The 19,915-nt window shown below is 41.5% G+C and overlaps 1 protein-coding gene across 1 annotated transcript; it reads left to right on the top strand.

Annotated features, from left to right (window-relative positions):
- Positions 1 to 5,504: 5,504 nt before the first annotated feature.
- Positions 5,505 to 11,344, top strand: rgra (retinal G protein coupled receptor a). The gene is made up of 7 exons (XM_062463381.1): positions 5,505 to 5,806; positions 6,091 to 6,247; positions 6,796 to 6,917; positions 7,694 to 7,847; positions 7,968 to 8,085; positions 9,006 to 9,119; positions 9,257 to 11,344. Exons 1-7 carry the CDS (start codon positions 5,728 to 5,730, stop codon positions 9,398 to 9,400), a joined length of 888 nt encoding a protein of 295 aa, XP_062319365.1. The 5' UTR covers positions 5,505 to 5,727; the 3' UTR covers positions 9,401 to 11,344.
- Positions 11,345 to 19,915: the final 8,571 nt, after the last annotated feature.

The raw sequence follows: 19,915 nt of genomic DNA, 5'->3' as shown, positions 1-19,915 counted from the left end.
CGTGACTGTTAATCTGCTGGTGAACAACATGCTTTCTACCACAAGGTGGCCCAGGGACATTTGCTACCTAACCTTTTACAAGTTACATTTTGGTCCTAATGAAACAGGTTTGCAATGACTGCATACAAATATTTAATAATACATTTATTTTTGTGGGTTACACACAATCCAATTTAATTACACATAATAATCATCATGAAACCTTATTTAAATGAATACAATGTGAATGCTTTCATTACAAATTATGTAAATAATATGTAGGCTGACAAAACATTTGATAATAGTATTATTTGTAACGTGTAGATTTTAATGTTTATTTTTATTTTGAAATAAACATTTCTGACAGTGCTTTGAAAACAATTGCCTGAAACATTATTTCAAGTAACACAATGTAGGTCTGTTTAAAAAAAATTTTTTTTTAAGTAATTTACCCTCGTAAACTAGTGTTGACCAAATAGAAATACAACTTCTTAGAAGCAAATAACAACAGAACAACAGAAGCAAAGGTCTCACATTTCAGTTATTGTAGACATTCTCCATGCCTTATCAGCAACTTCTCAGGCATTTTACTTATATTTATATTTCCAAGCTGCAGGCTGTAGTAACCTTTGCAACAAAAACAATTACCTTTGTAATCAAGGACTGTCAACTATTTGCATGACAATAGAAATTTGTCACTTTACAATATATAATTTGTAATACCTACCCATTAAATGAAAAAGCCACCTATTTCCAATTAAAAGTACATTACATTTACATTTATGCATTTAGCAGACGCTTTTATCCAAAGCAACTTCCAAGAGAGAGCTTTACAAAAGAGCATAGGTCACTGATCATAACAACGAGATAGCCCCAAACATTGCGAGCAGCCAAAACATGAAGCATACATTGTGGAAAACCAAATAAGTGCCAAAGGGAAGAACCATAAGAGCATGCAGTTAAACAAGTTACAATTGAACAACATGAAACTCCCCACAAGAGTGCAAGAGTGTACCTGTAGAAAAAACAATCAACAGTAAAAATATTTCACAGCGAGTACAAGAATTTGAAACCGTTACAACTAACCAACAAGAGCAACAAGTCTCTCAATACGAGTCATTGTGATCCTGGAGGAAACTAACATCAGGTCCAGCCAGGCATTCCTAAGTGCCGTTGTACTCCCGGAACAAGTGCGTCTTGAGCCTTTTCTTGAAGGTGAGGAGATAGTCAGTGTCCCTGATGGAGGTGGGGAGTTGATTCCACCATTGGGGGGACAGACAGGAGAAGAGCTTGTGTTGGGACCGGGCGCTCTTGAGCGGTGGGACCACCAGACGGTTGTCAGAAGAAGACCGTAGGTGGCGGGGGGGGGGGGTGTAAGGCTGGAGGAGAGACTTGATGTAGTCGGGTGCAGTCCCGTTCACCGCTCGGAAGGTCAGTACCAGGGTCTAGAATCTGATACGGGCTGTGATGGGAAGCCAGTGGAGGGAGATGAGGAGCGGGGTAACATGGGAGCGTCTGGGTAGATTGAAGACCAGACGGGCCGTCGCGTTCTGCATCCTCTGGAGAGGGCGGGTTGCGCATGCTGGGAGACCGGCGAGCAGCGAGTGGCAGTAGTCCAACTTTGAGAGGACAAGTGCTTGGACTAGCAGCTGGGTGGAATGCTCAGATAGGTATCTCCTGATCTTCCGGATGTTGTAGAGGGTGAATCTACACGACCGGGAGACCGCAGCAATGCGGGCCGTGAGGGAGAGCTCGTCATCCATGGTCAGCCCGAGGTTCCTGGCAGAGGATGAAGGGGTCACCGTCGCCGATCCCAGGGTGATTGAGAGATCGTGGGAGATGGAGGGTTTGGTCGGGATGATGAGGAGTTCTGTTTTGGCGAGGTTCAGCTGGAGGTGGTGCTCGGTCATCCAGGCGGAGATGTCTGTGAGGCAGGCCTCGATCCTAGCTGAGATCCCCGGATCAGTCGGGGGGAACGACAGTAAAAAACAATAATTTCTAAACTCTTCTTAACCAGTCTGCTTGGATAATATATTATAATCAAACTGATACTTGAAACATTGTTCTCACTAACCTATGTGCACATACAGTAATCCCATGGACTTGGAGCAATACCCCTGGAAATGTTGTTTTGTCCAAAGGTTGAATGTTGCACATTGATATGGGATTTCCTTGGGTTTCCCCCTGATGTAAACAATACAGAAACATGGTCAGTGTTAATATTGGCCACAAAGTTAAAGTGTGCCACGTCTTTGGATTGAAAGGAATTGGAGCTTGAGAAACAATTACCCAAATGATTTAACACTTCCATACTTAACACTTCCTTCTGCATATTGTGTTGGTGGATCAGAATGTGAAAGAAAGGACACCTTAAAGAATCACTGACTCAATCTTACGTTACACTGTAACCCAACATCAAAACAAGGAAATCTAGTCAAATGTACTGTGAAGCTATAAATTACTATTGACTGTTCATTTGAGGGGGTGTGTGTGTGGTGTACATGCAGGACATGCTAATGCTCTGTTGAAATAGTGTCTGTCTTGTGCTTTGGATTCTTTAACATTTCCAGAATGACAAAGGGTTTTTAGTAATCTTTCAATACTATGTTGCCTTTGTTGAACATCATACACATTCCTTATCGTTCTCAAGCGGTTAATCTAATTTGCTGTGGGCAAAAAATAAGCCCTCTTTCACATATAATAACGTGGAACATTATTGGACTTCTTCCATAGGAGAATGGTTGGATTCTCAGTATTATGGAAAGCTTAAGTCTTTAATGCTTTGTCATTCTGATTATTAAGTGAAATCAGCAGTCAAGATCTGTATCTAATAATGGTTTCTAAGAAAGTATAATTCTTGATTTCCATAGAAGGCCAGTGCTGACTCATAGGGTGAACCTTGTTATTAATCTGAGTCTGTGTGGAAATATAAGCATCTGGGCACAAATATTTATAATAAAGTTACTTTCAAAGGAAAACATGTACTTTGTGAAAAAGGTAATCAAAGCTTATTTCTCTCCACTTCTTATGGAGTGTTGTATTTGTTTGTTTAATGTCTTGATCTACTGGTTTGGCACTCTTAGTGTGAAATTATTATGATCTTATTTGAACTTATTTTGAAACAGACACTTTTTCAGGCATTCATTGTTAACTGTGTAACTGTATAATAAGTTAGGTCAAAAATAAAGATTCACCATAACACACAAGGACACACACAGAAACAACATAAAAGTGGGTTAGTGAGTCTGTTGAGTTAATTTGAGACCTAAAGTCAAATATTAAAATAAATGTGGCGCAAAGCAGCTCATGTTCTGAACACCTAAAGCCAGGACTGGTGAGGTCAGCCAGGGACAGATGGATTTGTGGATGTTGGCTCTATATCAGAGACAACTTAGTGCAATTCCCTAATCAGGTCAGTTTGTGACACACATCTGGGTCTGTCGTCACATTTGAGTGACCTGTGTTGTACAAACACTTATCTGTCAACTAACTTTATAAATTAATAATTTTATACTTTTACATTATCTGCCTATTTATGTGAAGTTCCAGAAGCTAAAATATGAAACAAATAACTCAAGATTCGTTCTTCAAACACATTCAGCAGTGTTAAGCCACAGAAACATCAATGATAGCTACACGATACTTGTCACATAGTAGTCACATGATACTTTACAATTTCTAAAAGGTTTGCATTGATTGTCCCCAAGGTCTCCAATCGCATAATCCTGTGGTGGAGACTGACTTGGGACCAACAATGACCCTTGTTCCCACTCCCAGTCCATATGAAAAACTGCCAATTAGGATGTAGCAGTTGAATGTTTCACTTTGGAATAAAGTGTATAATTTATTCCAGGGCCGGATGCAGCCTGCTTTGACTGGGGGGGCAGTGAACATTTCTGGGGGGGCATCATGATTACGGAAGGGGGTCGTATAATTTTTTATATAACCATTGTGTTATCATTTTTGAGTCTGCTTAACGATCCGAGTGTTAATCAGGCACGGAGCTAGACGTTATACACATTCGGGGCTTAGCCCAAACCCACGACATATCCTGGGTTTGATGTGATGCTGGACATGATCCTCCACAGTGCGAGCGCGCACAGCGCGCGAGCGAAAAATTTGTGCATTCATTTGAGCGTAGAATAGTTTTTTTGAGCTCTATGTAAAATAAACCGCCGCCGTTTTCCAATTGGTAAAAACCTTGTCTAGTGAAGGTGATGCCTTTATCATTTCTGGCTCCAAGTTGTCGACAGGGGAAGCAGAAACATGCATGTAGCTTGGCTGAGTTCTCTAACCAAGTTTGAGAGCGATGCCCTAGGACCTTGGCTGAAAATGCGCATGGGGTACGTTTGCAGAACAGGCTGCATTGGATTGCTGTCATTCAAACCATGCTCGCCTTCACCCACAGGCAGCAGCGGTAATGTTGGTACCGAGAGACAGGGAAGTGCTTCCACTAGGACCAGCACGCTCTGCCTGCTCTGGAGTATGAGTTTAATATCCCTTGTCGCAGGGGCAGTAGTAGATGGTTTGGGGATCAGAAATAGATGCATGATCAAAGGTTTTTCTTTGTAGGTACAAACACACACGCAAAGAACAATCGATGGCTAACGAACCTAAAAGACTACTGTTAACGTCTTTAACCCGTGTATCTTCTATGAAAACAAATATAGATTACAACTGAAACAAAAGTATGAAATTCCAAGGTCTAACATTAAACACCAATGCTACACTTTACTATTCGTCAAAAGCCCTCCACAAAAGACCGATATAGACCTACAATAACTTCGAGAACAAGTGAGTGAGTGGCAAGAGATTCGAGGTTGATTTCACTTTTATCGGTAAACGTGGATGCGGAGCTCTAACCTACGTTGCCCATTATCAACCAGACAATCACTGGGGAATCTTTTAAAAAGATTGGTTGAAAAAAAAGCATATTACTGAAAGCACTAACAGACTTTTTCATAGCTTCAACATGTAACCATTTTGGCTGAAGTCAGAAGGAGCTTGGGGGGACGCGGCAGAAATCTGGGGGGGCGCAGCCCGCCCCCCCCCCCTCCCCCCCCCCCTTGGGCAAGGGGCAAGTAAAGGCACCAATAGGCTGTATGACTTATATTTGTCTCACGATGACAAATGTTGATTAACTGCAGTAAGTGGCTCATGGTTTTAAACAAGCAGTAGGATTTGATACAGGCCTACCTCGAAATGTTTTCCCCACTTTCCCTGATCATAGTGACAGTCTTACTGCATGTGACTTTCATCTAAAGATCAAAAGCTCTTAATTTTAGATCTTTATCAATAGAAGTATGCACATATTTTAGAGTCGCATACCATTTAAATACGTTAGAAAAAGCATTTAGCATGGCTAGAAGAAGCCCAACCGGAACATTGGACACCTGTTGTCTTATCAAACTATAGCCATCAGACATGTGGTATTGACATCACGAGCATCCTTTTTAGGACAGTGGTCGCGCATAGACACAAAGGCTTGTTGTGTAACTAATTGAGCGCTTTAGAGTAGCGACGGGTAAATGCGTATTAGGGGGCAGTGGTTTGTGTTGTTATGTTCATTAAGACATTCTTGTACGGATTGGGGCAAAAGAGAAGGGCTTTACATAATTACGTTCATGCTTTTTCACGTGAAATGACCCTTTAAAAGCAAGCTTCGTTAGATCATATTGAGGCACATCGTCAGTGATCGGAGAGTGTGGGCTGTGATTTCTGCACTTATTGTGTCAAATCGCATTCAAGATGGTGTCTTCCTACCCGTTACCAGATGGCTTTTCGGACTTCGATGTGTTCTCCTTGGGATCTTGTCTGCTAGTGGAGGGTAAGTGTTTTTGGTTTCTAATTGAATTCATCCAGAGCTGCGATGTTGCTGCGTACGTTTGTTTTCTCATATCGGGACCCGAAGCTCCGCGGTCATGGGTGACCAATGTTATTGGGCGAGGGGGTAAACAGTAGCCTACGCGAATGAACTGCTTACATGAATAAGACTTCTTGGAGTTAAACGTCCAATATTCTGTAGCACTTACTATTATTTATAAAGGGGCAATTAAGATTATTGTGTGATCAGTGCGCGTGCAATGCATTCATACTCTTATTTCTCTGTAGGTCTTCTTGGATTCTTCCTGAATGCTGTGACAGTTGTAGCTTTCCTTAAAGTCAGAGAACTGCGAACCCCCAGCAATTTCCTGGTCTTTAGCTTGGCACTGGCTGATATGGGCATATCCTCTAATGCCACTATTGCTGCTTTTTCCAGTTTCTTGAGGTGAGTGACGTCTCATAATAAATCTACCCCTCACGAGTGCACGACTAACTGCCAGTTATTCACGTTCATATATGAAACACTGAAGTGTAGTCACTCATTGGCCATGCATGCGTTATGTAACCGGTACAACAACTGTAGGCGTATCGATTGCTCCCTGAAACAATCCAACCAATACCCTGTCGATAACTGACAACTAAAATGGATTGATTTGACCTCCTGCAAATTGTAAACAAGGGGAATAGGTGGTAACGATGCGGTGGATAGAAATGACGTTGACAGGGAGTGAGCTTGCCGATAACATACTCCACGAAAGCCTGTTCAATGATACGGAAAGGCACCGGATTTAGAATCTCTAATCGGGGTTTGAGGGATGATGTTCAAGGTTTGCATATGGGCCAGATGCACAAGATTCCCCTCTTTATGGCTATTGTTAGACAGTGACCTGCTTCCAATTTTTTCATTGAGGATCCAGACCATTCCAAAGAGATTAAACAGGGTATAAGTCAACAACAATAACAATATTGTTTGTTTTCTATGTACAACCTCAGATACTGGCCCTATGGCTCTGATGGGTGCCAGACTCACGGATTCCAGGGTTTCATGACAGCTCTTGCCAGCATCCACTTCATTGCTGCCATTGCATGGGACAGATATCACCAGTACTGCACCAGTAAGTGACATCATGAGTCTGACATGACTCTCTCTCTCTCACACACACACACACACACACACACACACATACTCTAAAACCGACACACCAAGTTATACCTGTGAGTGTAACCCACAACAACGCCATCAACAATAACATGATCCTACACTTCTCTGCCCCCCCTCAATCACACTGCACCCACTAGACAGGTATTAAACTGGCTGGCCTTTGTTTGCAGCTGTGCTGTATGCCTCTTGGTCAATCTGAGAGGCCATCTGGCCTCTTCTCAGATGCTGTTGGCTGCAAAGAAGCTCCTTACCAGAGCTTTAATGAGAGTATAATCTTCAGATTAATGTCATACAGACTGATTCTACAAATCTCTACCACACCCAGAGACAATAGCATCACCAGGCCCACAGAGCATACACAAAATCCAACCTCCGGCAGAAAGAGTACTTTTGTATTGCAATAATATCAGTATGATAAACCAACATAAATGCATGTTGCATAAGCATAAGCCTGAACATTTGAAGCTGGCTGTATTAAATATTCTGTGTCATCCCTTTACTTCATCTGCCCAGTCACCATAATGAAGGAGAAGAGTCTCCCTTCTTTGTGCTCTCATAGACTTGTAATAACCATCTACCTGCTAAATTCATTAATACACATAGCTTTTCTACTCCAATTGAGCAATGCTGGTGCTGATATCAGTACTGTAGTGGGGAATGTAGTTATGAAGTAGTGTTGCTGGGTTTTGTGCCTCTCCTGGCTAGCGCGAGTGTGCCTGTGTTCCCCAGGGACAAAGCTGCAGTGGAGCAGCGCTATTACCCTGGTGATGTTCATCTGGCTTTTCACGGCTTTCTGGTCCGCCATGCCCCTCATCGGCTGGGGAGAATACGACTACGAGCCCCTGAGGACCTGCTGCACTCTGGACTACAGCAAGGGTGACAGGTAACACACTCACTCAAACCTACAGTAGATTCTCCCTCCAGCCCCCTACAGTAAGGACATTCTTCTTGGGTTGCCACAAACTCTGCATACATAACACCATGTTTTATTCTCCTTGAACAGGAACTACGTGTCATACCTGATCCCCATGGCCATCTTCAACATGGCCATCCAGATCTTTGTTGTCCTGTCCTCATACCAGTCTATTGGAGAGAAATTCAAGAAGACTGGAAACCCTAGGGTAAGAACATTGGATGCTTTTTATTAGCATAGACTGTGAGGTCTGAGTTTAGGAATGGTCAAGTAACAATCTTCCCACTTAACTGCCTTAACAACTGACCAGGTCATAGCCAGGTCTCAGAAATTAAAGTGAGATCTGAAATGTACATGCAGGGCCGAAGAGAGGGTTTGGAAAGGACACTATTCTCTAGTAGGTTTTCAATCCATTACTCACGGTGTTCTGGGCAGGCTTGAGAAGACTGTGTTAACCCAAGCACACAGTGGTGTGGCCTGGGTTGTGGACACAGTGAACTCTTTACTAGAGCAGTCCGTTACGTAACCTTTATGATTTGCACGCACTGACAGTGGCGCATACATCAGAAAGATGTCACGGTCACTCAAGATCAGGGGAAAAAAAAGCCCTCTCAGATGCCCCAAAGCTAAAGCAAAAAATAATAATAACACCAAGAACATAAATAGCAACTCTATGACAGTATCTGACTGGCATTTCTGATCTGGTGACATTCATAAACAGCTGTGCCTGAAAAAATAAATTAGAAATATAAAACATACAGCCTGTCTAGGTAGTGAAACACACTTAACAACTCCTCACTGTATATTAAACTTGTCTGTTGGCTGAAGAGAAAGGCAAGTTGATTGTGAAATAATCCTAAGTCAGCCATTGTTTTTATCGCAGCCATTATCCCAGGCTTGTGACTAGCCTGTCACATGCACGTTACCCTCATGACTGGAGACATTATTCCTTCCTCCATTCACTCTTTATGGTCTAGCAGTAACAATCCATGCCCGTTCTCTCCCCCTTGCCTTTCCTTTCCTCTTCTCCCTCTCACCCTATTTCAACTCTCCATACTCCCCCCCCCCCTCTCTCTCTCTCTCTCTCTCTCTCTCTCTCTCTCTCTCTGTCTGTCTGTCTGTCTGTAGTTCAATGCTAGCACTCCTCTGAAGACCATGCTCTTCTGCTGGGGTCCCTATGGAATCCTGGCCTTCTATGCTGCTGTGGAGAACGCCAACCTGGTTTCACCTAAACTGAGAATGGTGAGAGAATGTAGACACACAAATTCAGGCGAATGTGAATAATGATCATCATTATGTGACCTCACAACCCTTAACAGGGTTTCCCAAGATAATGGCAATGTTGAAAACAATGTTCTGCTCCCCACTTTGTTTTTCAGATGGCTCCTATTCTGGCAAAAACTTCTCCCACCTTTAACGTGTTCCTGTATGCCCTGGGAAATGAGAACTACAGAGGAGGAATCTGGCAGTTCCTCACCGGGGAAAAGATTGAAGTGCCTCAAATTGAGAACAAGTCCAAATAAACTAAGCACCCAATAATCATACAAACTCTTATTGGTCCTGGTGGTTTTCTCACAGGTATGAACAAAGTCATAGGTCCATGGACCTTATGTGTGTACTTGTCAGTGTGTGTTGTGCAAGTGAATGTGGTAGTTGAGGTTATTGTGTGAGATCTATATTTGTGTTGTGTCATCTGGATGTGTAGTATTTTGGTTTTCCAGTTTAGAATAACATTTTGTAGATTCACCCAAATTTAGGGGGGATGGGAGGTGGTCTCAGGGAGCTAAGTATTAGAGCATCCCCCCACCTTGACAAACTTGGTGTGTCCCATGCTATTAGTTTTACCCATTTCCCCACCCACAACCATTTGGGACCCCCCAATACCTCTGACACCATTCAAACATGGAAATACACCTCCAAGTTATCCATGGTGTTATTCCAACATTCCAATGACATTTGACTCATTGAGGTCAAAATAGAACTTTGACTGAGAACCCATCACAGTCACACACTAAAATAGATCTTTGCGTCAGACATATTTACCTACGTCATATTGGATTTGTTCAAAACGTACTCTCTTTGTGGTCAGAAGTGTTTTCCTGAGCTACATCTGGGTTGAGTCAAGTGAGTCAGCAGTGCTCCACTGTTTAATCCCACAAACAAGAGTGCTTTTCATGAACCCCCTCCACACACACACACATCCCCTCAACCCCCCACCTCTGTGACCAGGGGATTGAGATTAGCATTGAGGAAGGAGATTAATCAGACATGTTTCTCGCCTCTTGGTCTCATTTTAAAGCAGATGAATTGTCCCATTTTTGTTTTTCTCTCTCCACTCATATATCTTTGTGCAGAACGCTTCTAAAACCACTATCAAGGATTGGAACATAACATTAATTTGATAAGAAAAAACCTCCTACCCTGGTTATGATTTAAAATGAGATGTAGCTTGAAATAGAAGATTGTGGTAAACCAGTTTTGGTGAACAATGTCGTTGAGTACCTTTATTCCCTCTTTATTCATTAAATCATCCAGTACAGAAACCTGTTAATATTATCTACTGTAGCTATTAAGAGGTGTGTTCTACCTCACTTGGACAGATCAGATGACATATACAATACAATGTTGCCTCCTGAATATATTACCTCAGTAGTTGTTGTTCACAGTACTGCAGCAGATATAATTTCAGTGTTACGCGTTGAAAGTGATTGGTGTACCACAAGGTCTAAGGACCCTAACATAAAGAGATGATTATCATATAATCAATACCTTTAACAGTTTGCACAGTAGCCTGCACTTGATATATCATCTTGTTTAACACTGTCAAATATTGCTGGCAGTGTGTCTGTCTCTTAGCATTTACAGACAAATTGTACAAGTTGTTACACAGTGTCCAAAGATGAAAGAATTCACTAGCATTTAGCTCAGACAAATTAGTTATCTGACAATCAAACACTCACTGTCACCTGCATGTCCTTAGTGACATCATCCGAGTGTGTCCTGAGTTACTCAGTGTGTCCTGAGGAACTCAAACAAAGGCCTATCCAGATGTACTGTATGTGTAAACTACTTATCACTGTACCCCATGTACATGTATTCACAAGCAACAAAGCACAACAACGATACAGTAGGAATAGATTGAAATGTTCTGTCTAGGGTACATATCCAAAGAAAGCATTTAAACATGTTTTTAATTTATTGAAATCATGTGCTATTTTGGATCACATTAATTTGAAAAGAAACTGATTTGTTTAAGTAAAACAACATGATGTTGTCACCAGTCTGCTTGTGAAGAGTGACTTCAGCACGGGTTTACATGAATCTTCTTGAGACTAAATGTATTGTCAATGCTTTAAAGTGTGTGCTCTCTGACAAATCAATTGCCAATAAAACAGTGCTTGTTCACTGTCAACCTTGTAGTATAGTCTTGTGAAGAACAAATTATTTGTAATCTACAATAAAATGTCAAAACTGTCTGAAGAGTGAAGTCTGTAAGATGTGTTTTCGTATTTGAACTCTTCCATTTTGTGTACAGTAGCAACTTTCTGATTCTGGTCATGATAATTGATCTCAAATCCTGAGCAAGCGCATGGATGAGCAAGCATGACCCTTGTTATTTGTAGGACATCACTAGCCATCTCTCAACAGACCTCACTGACTTACTGATAATTGCCATTTGTAATTGTGTATACATCTATCATGTCAATGAATAAGGCACTCTAATCTGTTTATCAGACCCTGATTGCAACTAACATCCACACGTCATATACATGGAAGTACAGTAGAGGAGACCAGTTGGTGTTAAGCTGATTAATTGATGAAAGTCCTCCCAGAGGCCTGATTTGTTACGCAATTATGTGGTAACATCGCATCTGCAGTGACCAGGGCATACTCACCAGGGCATACTCAGTCAAGCCCATTCAGAACTGACAGTATATGGACCTTGTGAATGAGAAACTAGAACACAAAAATGAAGGTCCTAGAAGTGAGCAGCTAGGAAAAACACCCAGCTGACGCTATGACTGGAAAGGCAGATATAACCATTATAGTTAATTACAGTTCTATGTAAACCCACACATGAGATTAATTAGAAAGGGAGTTGACATCTGCTAGGATGACTTTGGCTTGCCTTGACTGTACTGTAGTTACAGGATATGACACTTTGGTGACACTACTACTGAGACCTACAGTATATCACTGGTTTGTTTGTATGTAACCACAACATTCATTTTCATGAGTACATTCAATCTCATGCACTGGTGAACAAAAATAAGTCCTACAAATGGACAGGACATGCTGTGCTTTATTGTGTGTGTATGTGGACTGTATGTGTGTGAGTGTCTGTGTGTATATGTGTCTATGTAAAAAAAAAAACACATTCAAATGTCTCCTGAGAAATTATTGTTTGGTAAAACTGGGTCACAGGCTCAAATATAAAGGGTTGTGTATTTGCCTCAGTGAGCACAGTAAATGAAATTATTGTTGATGATTAGATGTTCACAATAGTTCAGATGTCAAACAACTAAACATCTCAACCCCCCAAAAAGCTGAACAATGTTCAAGTATTTCCTTTTGTTTCAATTTAAATGCAAGACCACAGGAACAAGACACAGAAAAAAATTCTTCACATCACCAGATGTCTGTTAAAATTGTGGATATCAGTGTTTTTAAAAGAACATCCGCCAGAGATTTGCAAGGGGAAGAGGCCGAGTCTCCAAACTCCTGGATTATACCACACTTAGAATCCAAATCTGGCAGGACACCACCATTTTGTAATTTTATTGATTTCCTGAACTTGTTTTTTCATCAGCTTTTCTACTCGTACAGCAGCAGTCTGGTCTTACATTCGAAGAGATTCAGGTACTTACAGTTTACTGCGGATTATGCCTGGTAAACCAATGACATTTTCATATGGGTTTTTAAGAGGATTACCCAGCAATATGACAAGCAATATAAAGTGTCAGTCGAGGTGAAGTTTACAGAGGTAAGAGTCACAAAGTTTTGCACATGCAGTACCATCCTGTGCTGGTCACAGTGGCTTAACTCTCAACACCACTTCAAACAAAACATAGGAAATGGAAGGCAAGCCTCACTCCAAAGACAGGCTGCATTCTTTCTCAGTGAATTCCCAGTCGACTTCACATGGAGCACAAATGATAGATAAAAACTATCTTTATTTTTATTACAGTTGTCTTGGAACTAAGTCTACAAAACTATTTCCCCTCAGAGAGTAACTGTAATGCCCCGTGATCAACCCCAGCTTCAACCTTCATCTAAACCTCGGCCTCATCCAGGCGTAAGAGTAGGATGAAAAGTCAAACAACTGCCCAGTGTTCAGACACATACCACACAAACACTCACACCTACACACACCCATACACACATTCTTTTACATGATTAGTTCTCTTCTCCATCAGATCTGAAGCCGATTAAAACACTTCCCACTCCCGTGAGAGACACACACATACACGCAGACACACACACACGCATACAGACATAGAAACTGAATATGGACAGTGCAGTCTTCAGTGGCATTCTAGACAGATGCTCTGGTAATACAGACACATGTATTGTACAAGGACCAGAAGCATTATATCCTTTGCCATTTTAATGTATTCTTGTAGAGTTGAATATACAAAAAAGTGAAAAAGTACAACAAAAACGTTGTTTTTGTTTTTTTAGAAATTGTATTTTTAAAGGATTAGTGACAGCAGAGTAATCTGGATTAAAGGGGTTTGCGTCACTGCTCTTTAGAAAGCTCTCTGTTCTAATTCATTAAATCACTCACTTTTAACCAGAACACTGGGAAGTGGACACTGTCATGATGTGACCACTTCTCTCTCTTTTGCTCTTTCTCTCTCTAACTCTTTCTGTCTCTTACACATACAGCACATGAACATGACAGATGCACATTAGTGAAAGGATATCCAATACAAAATATAGTCAAATATACAGTGGTATTGTCTTACACTCTTTTTTCCTTTTATTTACATTGACATTGAGTGGATCTACAGCAGCAGTTCATCAGAAGGAGTTATCAATAACTCTATCAATAAAGGACAATCCATAAGGGTTTTGTTGTCCAGGAGGCTTTTGAACACGTAACATTAATCTGAAAACTATAAAACTTAAAAAGTCAATACTTTAATAGTAGGCCTCTGAGTGTAAGAATGTGTGTTTTCTGTGTTTCTGTTTTCTGATAACTAGAACTACAGCGTCTTACAGACACTTTATGGCCATCTTGGGCTTGTTTTGCACTCACTAGGCATGCCTCCTCCCTACTGTGACCCACTATCTATTAGAACTAATGTTCATTTAACTGACTTCATATGTTTTTCATTGTGTATATTTTGTATTGTGAATGCTAATATAGAAGGATCAGTGCAATATACACTACATTACACTGACAGGAACCTTGGGGTTACCATGGACGACGAGCTCTCCCTCACGGCCCACATTGCTGCAGTCTCCCGGTCGTGTAGATTCACCCTCTACAACATCCGGAAGATCAGGAGATACCTGTCTGAGCACTCCACCCAGCTGCTAGTCCAAGCACTTGTCCTCTCCAAGTTGGACTATTGCAACTCGCTGCTCGCTGGTCTCCCAGCATGTGCAACCCGCCCTCTTCAGAGGATTCAGAACGCAGCGGCCCGCCTGGTCTACAATCTACCCAGACGCTCCCATGTTACCCCGCTCCTCATCTCTCTCCACTGGCTACCTATCATGGCCCGTATCAGATTCAAGACCCTGGTACTGACCTTCCGAGCAGTGAACGGGACTGCACCCGTCTACATCAAGTCTCTCCTGCAGCCTTACACCCCCATCCGTCACCTACGGTCTTCTTCAGACAACCGCCTGGTGGTCCCACCGCTCAAGACCGCCCGGTCCCAACACAAGCTCTTCTCCTGTCTGGCCCCCCAGTGGTGGAATCAACTCCCCACCTCCATCAGAGACACTGACTGTCTCTCCACCTTCAAGAAAAGGCTCAAGACGCACTTGTTCCGGGAGTACAACGGTACTTAGGAATGGTTTGCTTGACCCGATGTTAGTTTCCTCAAGGATCACAATGACTCTTGCTTAGAGACTTGTTGCTCTTGTGGTTAGTGGTAACTGATTTAAATTTTTGTACTCGCTGTGATATATTGTTTTTATTATTGTTGCTTGCTTTTTCCACAGGTACACTTGCACTTATAGCGGTTCATGTTCTTTAATTGTAACTTGTTTAACTACATGCTCTTATGGTTCTTCCCTTTGGCACTTACTTTGGTTGTTCACAATGTGTGCTTCATGTTTTGGCTACTCGCAATGTTTTTGTGGCTATCTTGTTGTTATGATCAGTGACCTATGCACTTTGTAAAGCTCTCTCTTGGAAGTCGCTTTGGATAAAAGCGTCTGCTAAATGAATAAATGTAAATGTAAATTACACAAATGACATTTCATCAATTCCATTGGTGCAATCTCACATGAGGCACAACAACATGCGGTAGAACAAGATCTCAAATTCAATATGAAGCTACACATTTGCAGGTATCACAAGGAGTAAGTATTGCTAAGTGCAACTTTTGGTGCCCTTGGGTCAAGTGAAATATAATTACGTAATCTAGATGGAGCCTGAAGAGATGCATCTTGAGACTATGCTTAGCTGAAGGGAGAGGTCATTCTACTGCTGCGGAGCATAAAAGCACCGCATGGTAGGAGTGCAAGGGCCCTTCATTCCCTGCACAGGGGTCACAAGATGACCTGATGTTGCACCGCAAAGTGCTTGAGTTGGTGCATATGGCTGGATGCAGGGCCCGTCCTACTGGCCACAGCATTATGTAAGGTTCAGGGTTACTCTACTCTACGGAAATGGATGATCATGGGAGTGCATGAGTAATATGCTGTTCTTTTCTCATCACAAGCTGGTGTCTTCCTGCCAATTCCTGCTTTCCAGCTTGGTTTGTGGAATTGTCTTTCTCCAGCATAATTATGTAATATTTTTGTAATTTAGTTGTTTATTAATAAAAGTTAATAATCTGTATTGCTAAAAAAAAAATCCAATACATGTTTGCCTATGTTCAATTTCCAATTGTTTCCATTCAGTCCACTTCCTGTGCCTGTGTACTGAACGTATCCTGTACCCTCAGCTGATCTGCACTGCACTCAGTACCCTGGCACCACTCCAGATCCTGCAGTTAGTTCAAACAAGCCAGATCCACAAAGGCATCACTGCTTTGGAGAGATTTCGGCCTCAACATTTTTGGATCTATTAAGAGATTATTTACGGATTGTACTCTTACTTATGAGAACAAGTTATATGGGCATGTGAGAAAACTACGAGTGGATTGTGGAGAAAGTAATCTAACATCCTCCATCCTCTGAGAGGTTGAAATTGAATAACCAGTGCTAATCAAGACAGGTTTTATCAATTGCTAAGACGCACTTTATGAATCTGGGATCCGTTTGATCTCCATCACAACCAAGGATAACAGCAGTCTGTTATGGCAATAAAAAATGAAGATTTATTATACACTGCAAATTCTAAGCATATTTTTACATGAGCAAGGGTCATGTAAACAATTATAAAAACTTGATTACTAAACTGGATACCAATTTCATTCCAAGTATCTCAGCAAAATCATTTTGTTTCTGTGTGTTCATGTTCTTGAGTGACATTCTTTCTGTGGTAGGTGAAATAATTTCAGAAAGAAAATACACAGCCCGTGGCGGGACATGTTCTTTTTATGGTATATACTATAATTATAAGGTTAGGGTTAGACATCACTAAATGTCACATTTATGTACTGTAAAAAAGGATTAACTATGTGGTGGTAACAATATGGTATATGAAAAGTTGTATTTTGTATTTATTGGACCATTGTTTAATGACTGATTGATGATTATTGATTGGTCATTAGATATCAAGTTGTATGTTATAGGTAATTCCTTTTTGTACGTATTTTCTGTTTTGAGAGTCAGCACTCTAAAGATGAAAACTCACTCTGTGAGTTGACACAAAACATAGCATGTCCTTTGCCTTGACTGAGTTGTTTGGCTGTGGAATTTTGGCTGTCATGCTTAGGATTTTGCATGGCCGTCAGAAATTAATACTTTGGCGACTACACAAGATTACATGGTGAACTTACATCTCCGGAGCTTGGTTTCAAATCAGATCAGAGTGGAATCGCAGAGAAAATAGCAAAAAAAATCATCCCGAGTCAGCCAATCCTGTTATGGTGGCCAGCCTGGGCTCTATCCTGTAACAGTCATAAAGACAGAGAATTAAAAACACATTATTTCCACTGGATAAAAAACTGACGTGAGTTAAGATGGAAAAAGAGAGTGAGTGAGCAAGTGAGTGAGTAGATAAGTGTGTACATGTGTGAGAGCCAGACAGAGAACCCAACAGAGGGAGTCAGACAAGGAGTGAGTCATGGAGACAGTCCCAGGGGTGAGCCTTGGCTCTGTATTTTACACAATTGTTCTGTTCCCCCACTATTATTGAGTAGCTGAGCGAAATGTGATTAAGGAGGATTTTCTCACTCAGACATGATGTAATATTTTACGTAAAAATGTGAATGTCAGCCAACAAGCAAATCTCTTGCATAATTATTATGGCATGATTCCTTGGGGAATCAAGGATTTTCATTGCAATGTACTGTATTTGGCAATGATGTGGAGTGTGGCTATATGAATTATCTTTGGTGTAGTAGGCTGAATATGGATGTTTTATGTTTCGTGACTTGATCTCTGAAATAAAAAATGGTTTCTTTGTTGTACAGGTGGTTTTCTGATTTTTACTAACAAGCATTGAGATAGTAAAGGAGGGGCGGGGAGGGGGTGTGGTGAATGCATCAAGCTTGGATGGGAAGGTCCTATGGTCCTCACTAAGCAATATTTTAAGAGATGTGTATCTTGTGAGTAGACATAAGTGTTATATCAATGCACACCTTTATGTCTCAATATTGACATATCCTTCTCTTACCATATTCAGGGGGAGTCAGGTGGCTGAGCGGTGAGGGAGTCGGGCTAGCAATCCGAAGGTTGCCAGTTCGATTCCCGGTCATGCCAACTGACGTTGTGTCCTTGGGCAAGGCACTTCACCCTACTTGCCTCGGGGGAATGTCCCTGTACTTACTGTAAGTCGCTCTGGATAAGAGCGTCTGCTAAATGAATGAATGTATGAATGTATATTCACTTTCTGACATTCACCAAATAACCTGGTTTGTCTAAACATGTTTCCTTATTGTGTGCTTGGGACAAGCCCCCAGCTCCTCATCTTGAACAAAAGGCACCAATGGATCTTGATGGTTTGCATTTCTGTTTTAGGCACATGGCTAACTCAGGTCAAAATATCCATAACTTTCTTCCCCAATATATGTATATTTTCTATTCTAGAACCTGCATCAAAATAAAACTTTTTCATAGAAAAATCTTTGCTGATATTTGCTTAGTTTGAAACAAATCCGAAATGGGGAAACTAGCACACAATCTTTTGCCTACGTCAAAAACGGCCTAGACCTATGATGAGCTACTCGACTGCGCAAGACCGGAATTTCAACATGGTGCGGACCGAATCTCGTTTTTTTGAGCCTCAACGTGCCACTGAGCCCCTTCCATAGAATCTAACGAGACGTCATCTTTAAGCAGCTTTGATGTTTGGTCGACTTAATAAGGCAATGGTTCGTGAGGGTCGTTCATACCAAATTTCTGCATATGTATATGAGGACACCTAGTGGCCAGTGAACGCCTGCAAGGCTACAGACTATTCAACACAGTACTACTTACAGTTTTTTACAATTGTTAAAACACATTTCTTGAAACAGTCACCCATTTTCTCAAAACCAAATCTTCAAATTCAATATCCAAAACCTCTGACTCTTCTGGCAAAATCAAACACTCGCCCCTAAACCATTTACAGTATTTTACAATCGCTATGACAATTTTTTAAATACTTTTAACAAGTTTCCTAAACTCTTGACACAGTTAACACAACACATTCATTTTTTGTCCTGAATTTCTGCAACAAAAGAAACAAAATGCATGCATTTACTAAACCCAACAAAACTAAAATGTAGAGGCTTCAAAAGAAACTGCATTGCAAAACACAATCTATGATCCATATACTGTGAGACCTGACGCTTATAAAAGAATGCAGTTTCTGTAATTCCATCTGATGTTGGTATTTTTATGACATTGTGCTATGATTGACTAAATGTTCCTGTTGAAAGATAACATGTGTTAGTGTTTTAGTAGACATGGTGTATTGTTTAGTGTATTTTTGTGTTATGAAAATTTGTGTTGGAGTTTAGTTTACAATGTGTGATTTTGAGCATGAAATTATCAGTTTTGCCAATTGTGTGTTGTAGGTGTGTTGGTGCGTTAAAAGTTTAGGAAAATTGTTCGAAGGATTGATTGTAAAAAACTGTAACTTGTGCTCAAAATCAAACAATGCTTTCAGATAATAAACACAGCAAATCAATATATAAACACTATGGAGCAATTATTAGACACAACACAAAAAAATGGAGAACACAGCATCCAGGGAATATAGTTACATGTAAAGACAAATATGTCGTCGTCGTCATCTGCCGCTTGTCCGGGGGTCGGGTCGCGGGGGCAGCAACCTAAGCAGGGAGGCCCAGACTTCCCTCTCCCGGCCACTTCCACCAGCTCTTCCTGAGGGACCCCGAGGCGTTCCCAGGCCAGCCGAGAGACATAGTCCCTCCAGCGTGTCCTGGGTCTTCCCCGGGGCCTCTTCCCAGTGGGACGTGCCCAGAACACCTCACCAGGGAGACGTCCAGGAGGCATCCTGATCAGATGCCCGAGCCACCTCAACTGGCTCCTCTCGCCGCGGAGGAGCAGCGGTTCTACTCTGAGCCCCTCCTGGATGACCGAGCTTCTCACCTTATCTCTAAGGGAGAGCCCGGACACCCTGCGGAGAAAACTCGTTTTGGCCGCTTGTATTCGCAATCTCGTTCTTTCGGTCACTACCCACAGTTCGTGACCATAGGTGAGGGTAGGAACGTAGATCGACTGGTAAATAGAGAGCTTCGCCT

The sequence above is a fragment of the Osmerus eperlanus genome, chromosome 6 (assembly GCF_963692335.1).
Source record: "Osmerus eperlanus chromosome 6, fOsmEpe2.1, whole genome shotgun sequence".
NCBI lineage: Eukaryota > Metazoa > Chordata > Actinopteri > Osmeriformes > Osmeridae > Osmerus > Osmerus eperlanus.
This window is presented reverse-complemented; position numbering and strand designations above follow the sequence as displayed.

Bases quoted from the DNA above. Each gene is read 5' to 3' on its own strand.
- rgra (XM_062463381.1), top strand. From the start codon at position 5,728: ATGGTGTCTTCCTACCCGTTACCAGATGGCTTTTCGGACTTCGATGTG. The intron at 7,848-7,967 runs GTAACACACTCA...CTCCTTGAACAG, and splicing joins GACTACAGCAAGGGTGACAG to GAACTACGTGTCATACCTGA. The intron at 8,086-9,005 runs GTAAGAACATTG...GTCTGTCTGTAG, and splicing joins AGAAGACTGGAAACCCTAGG to TTCAATGCTAGCACTCCTCT.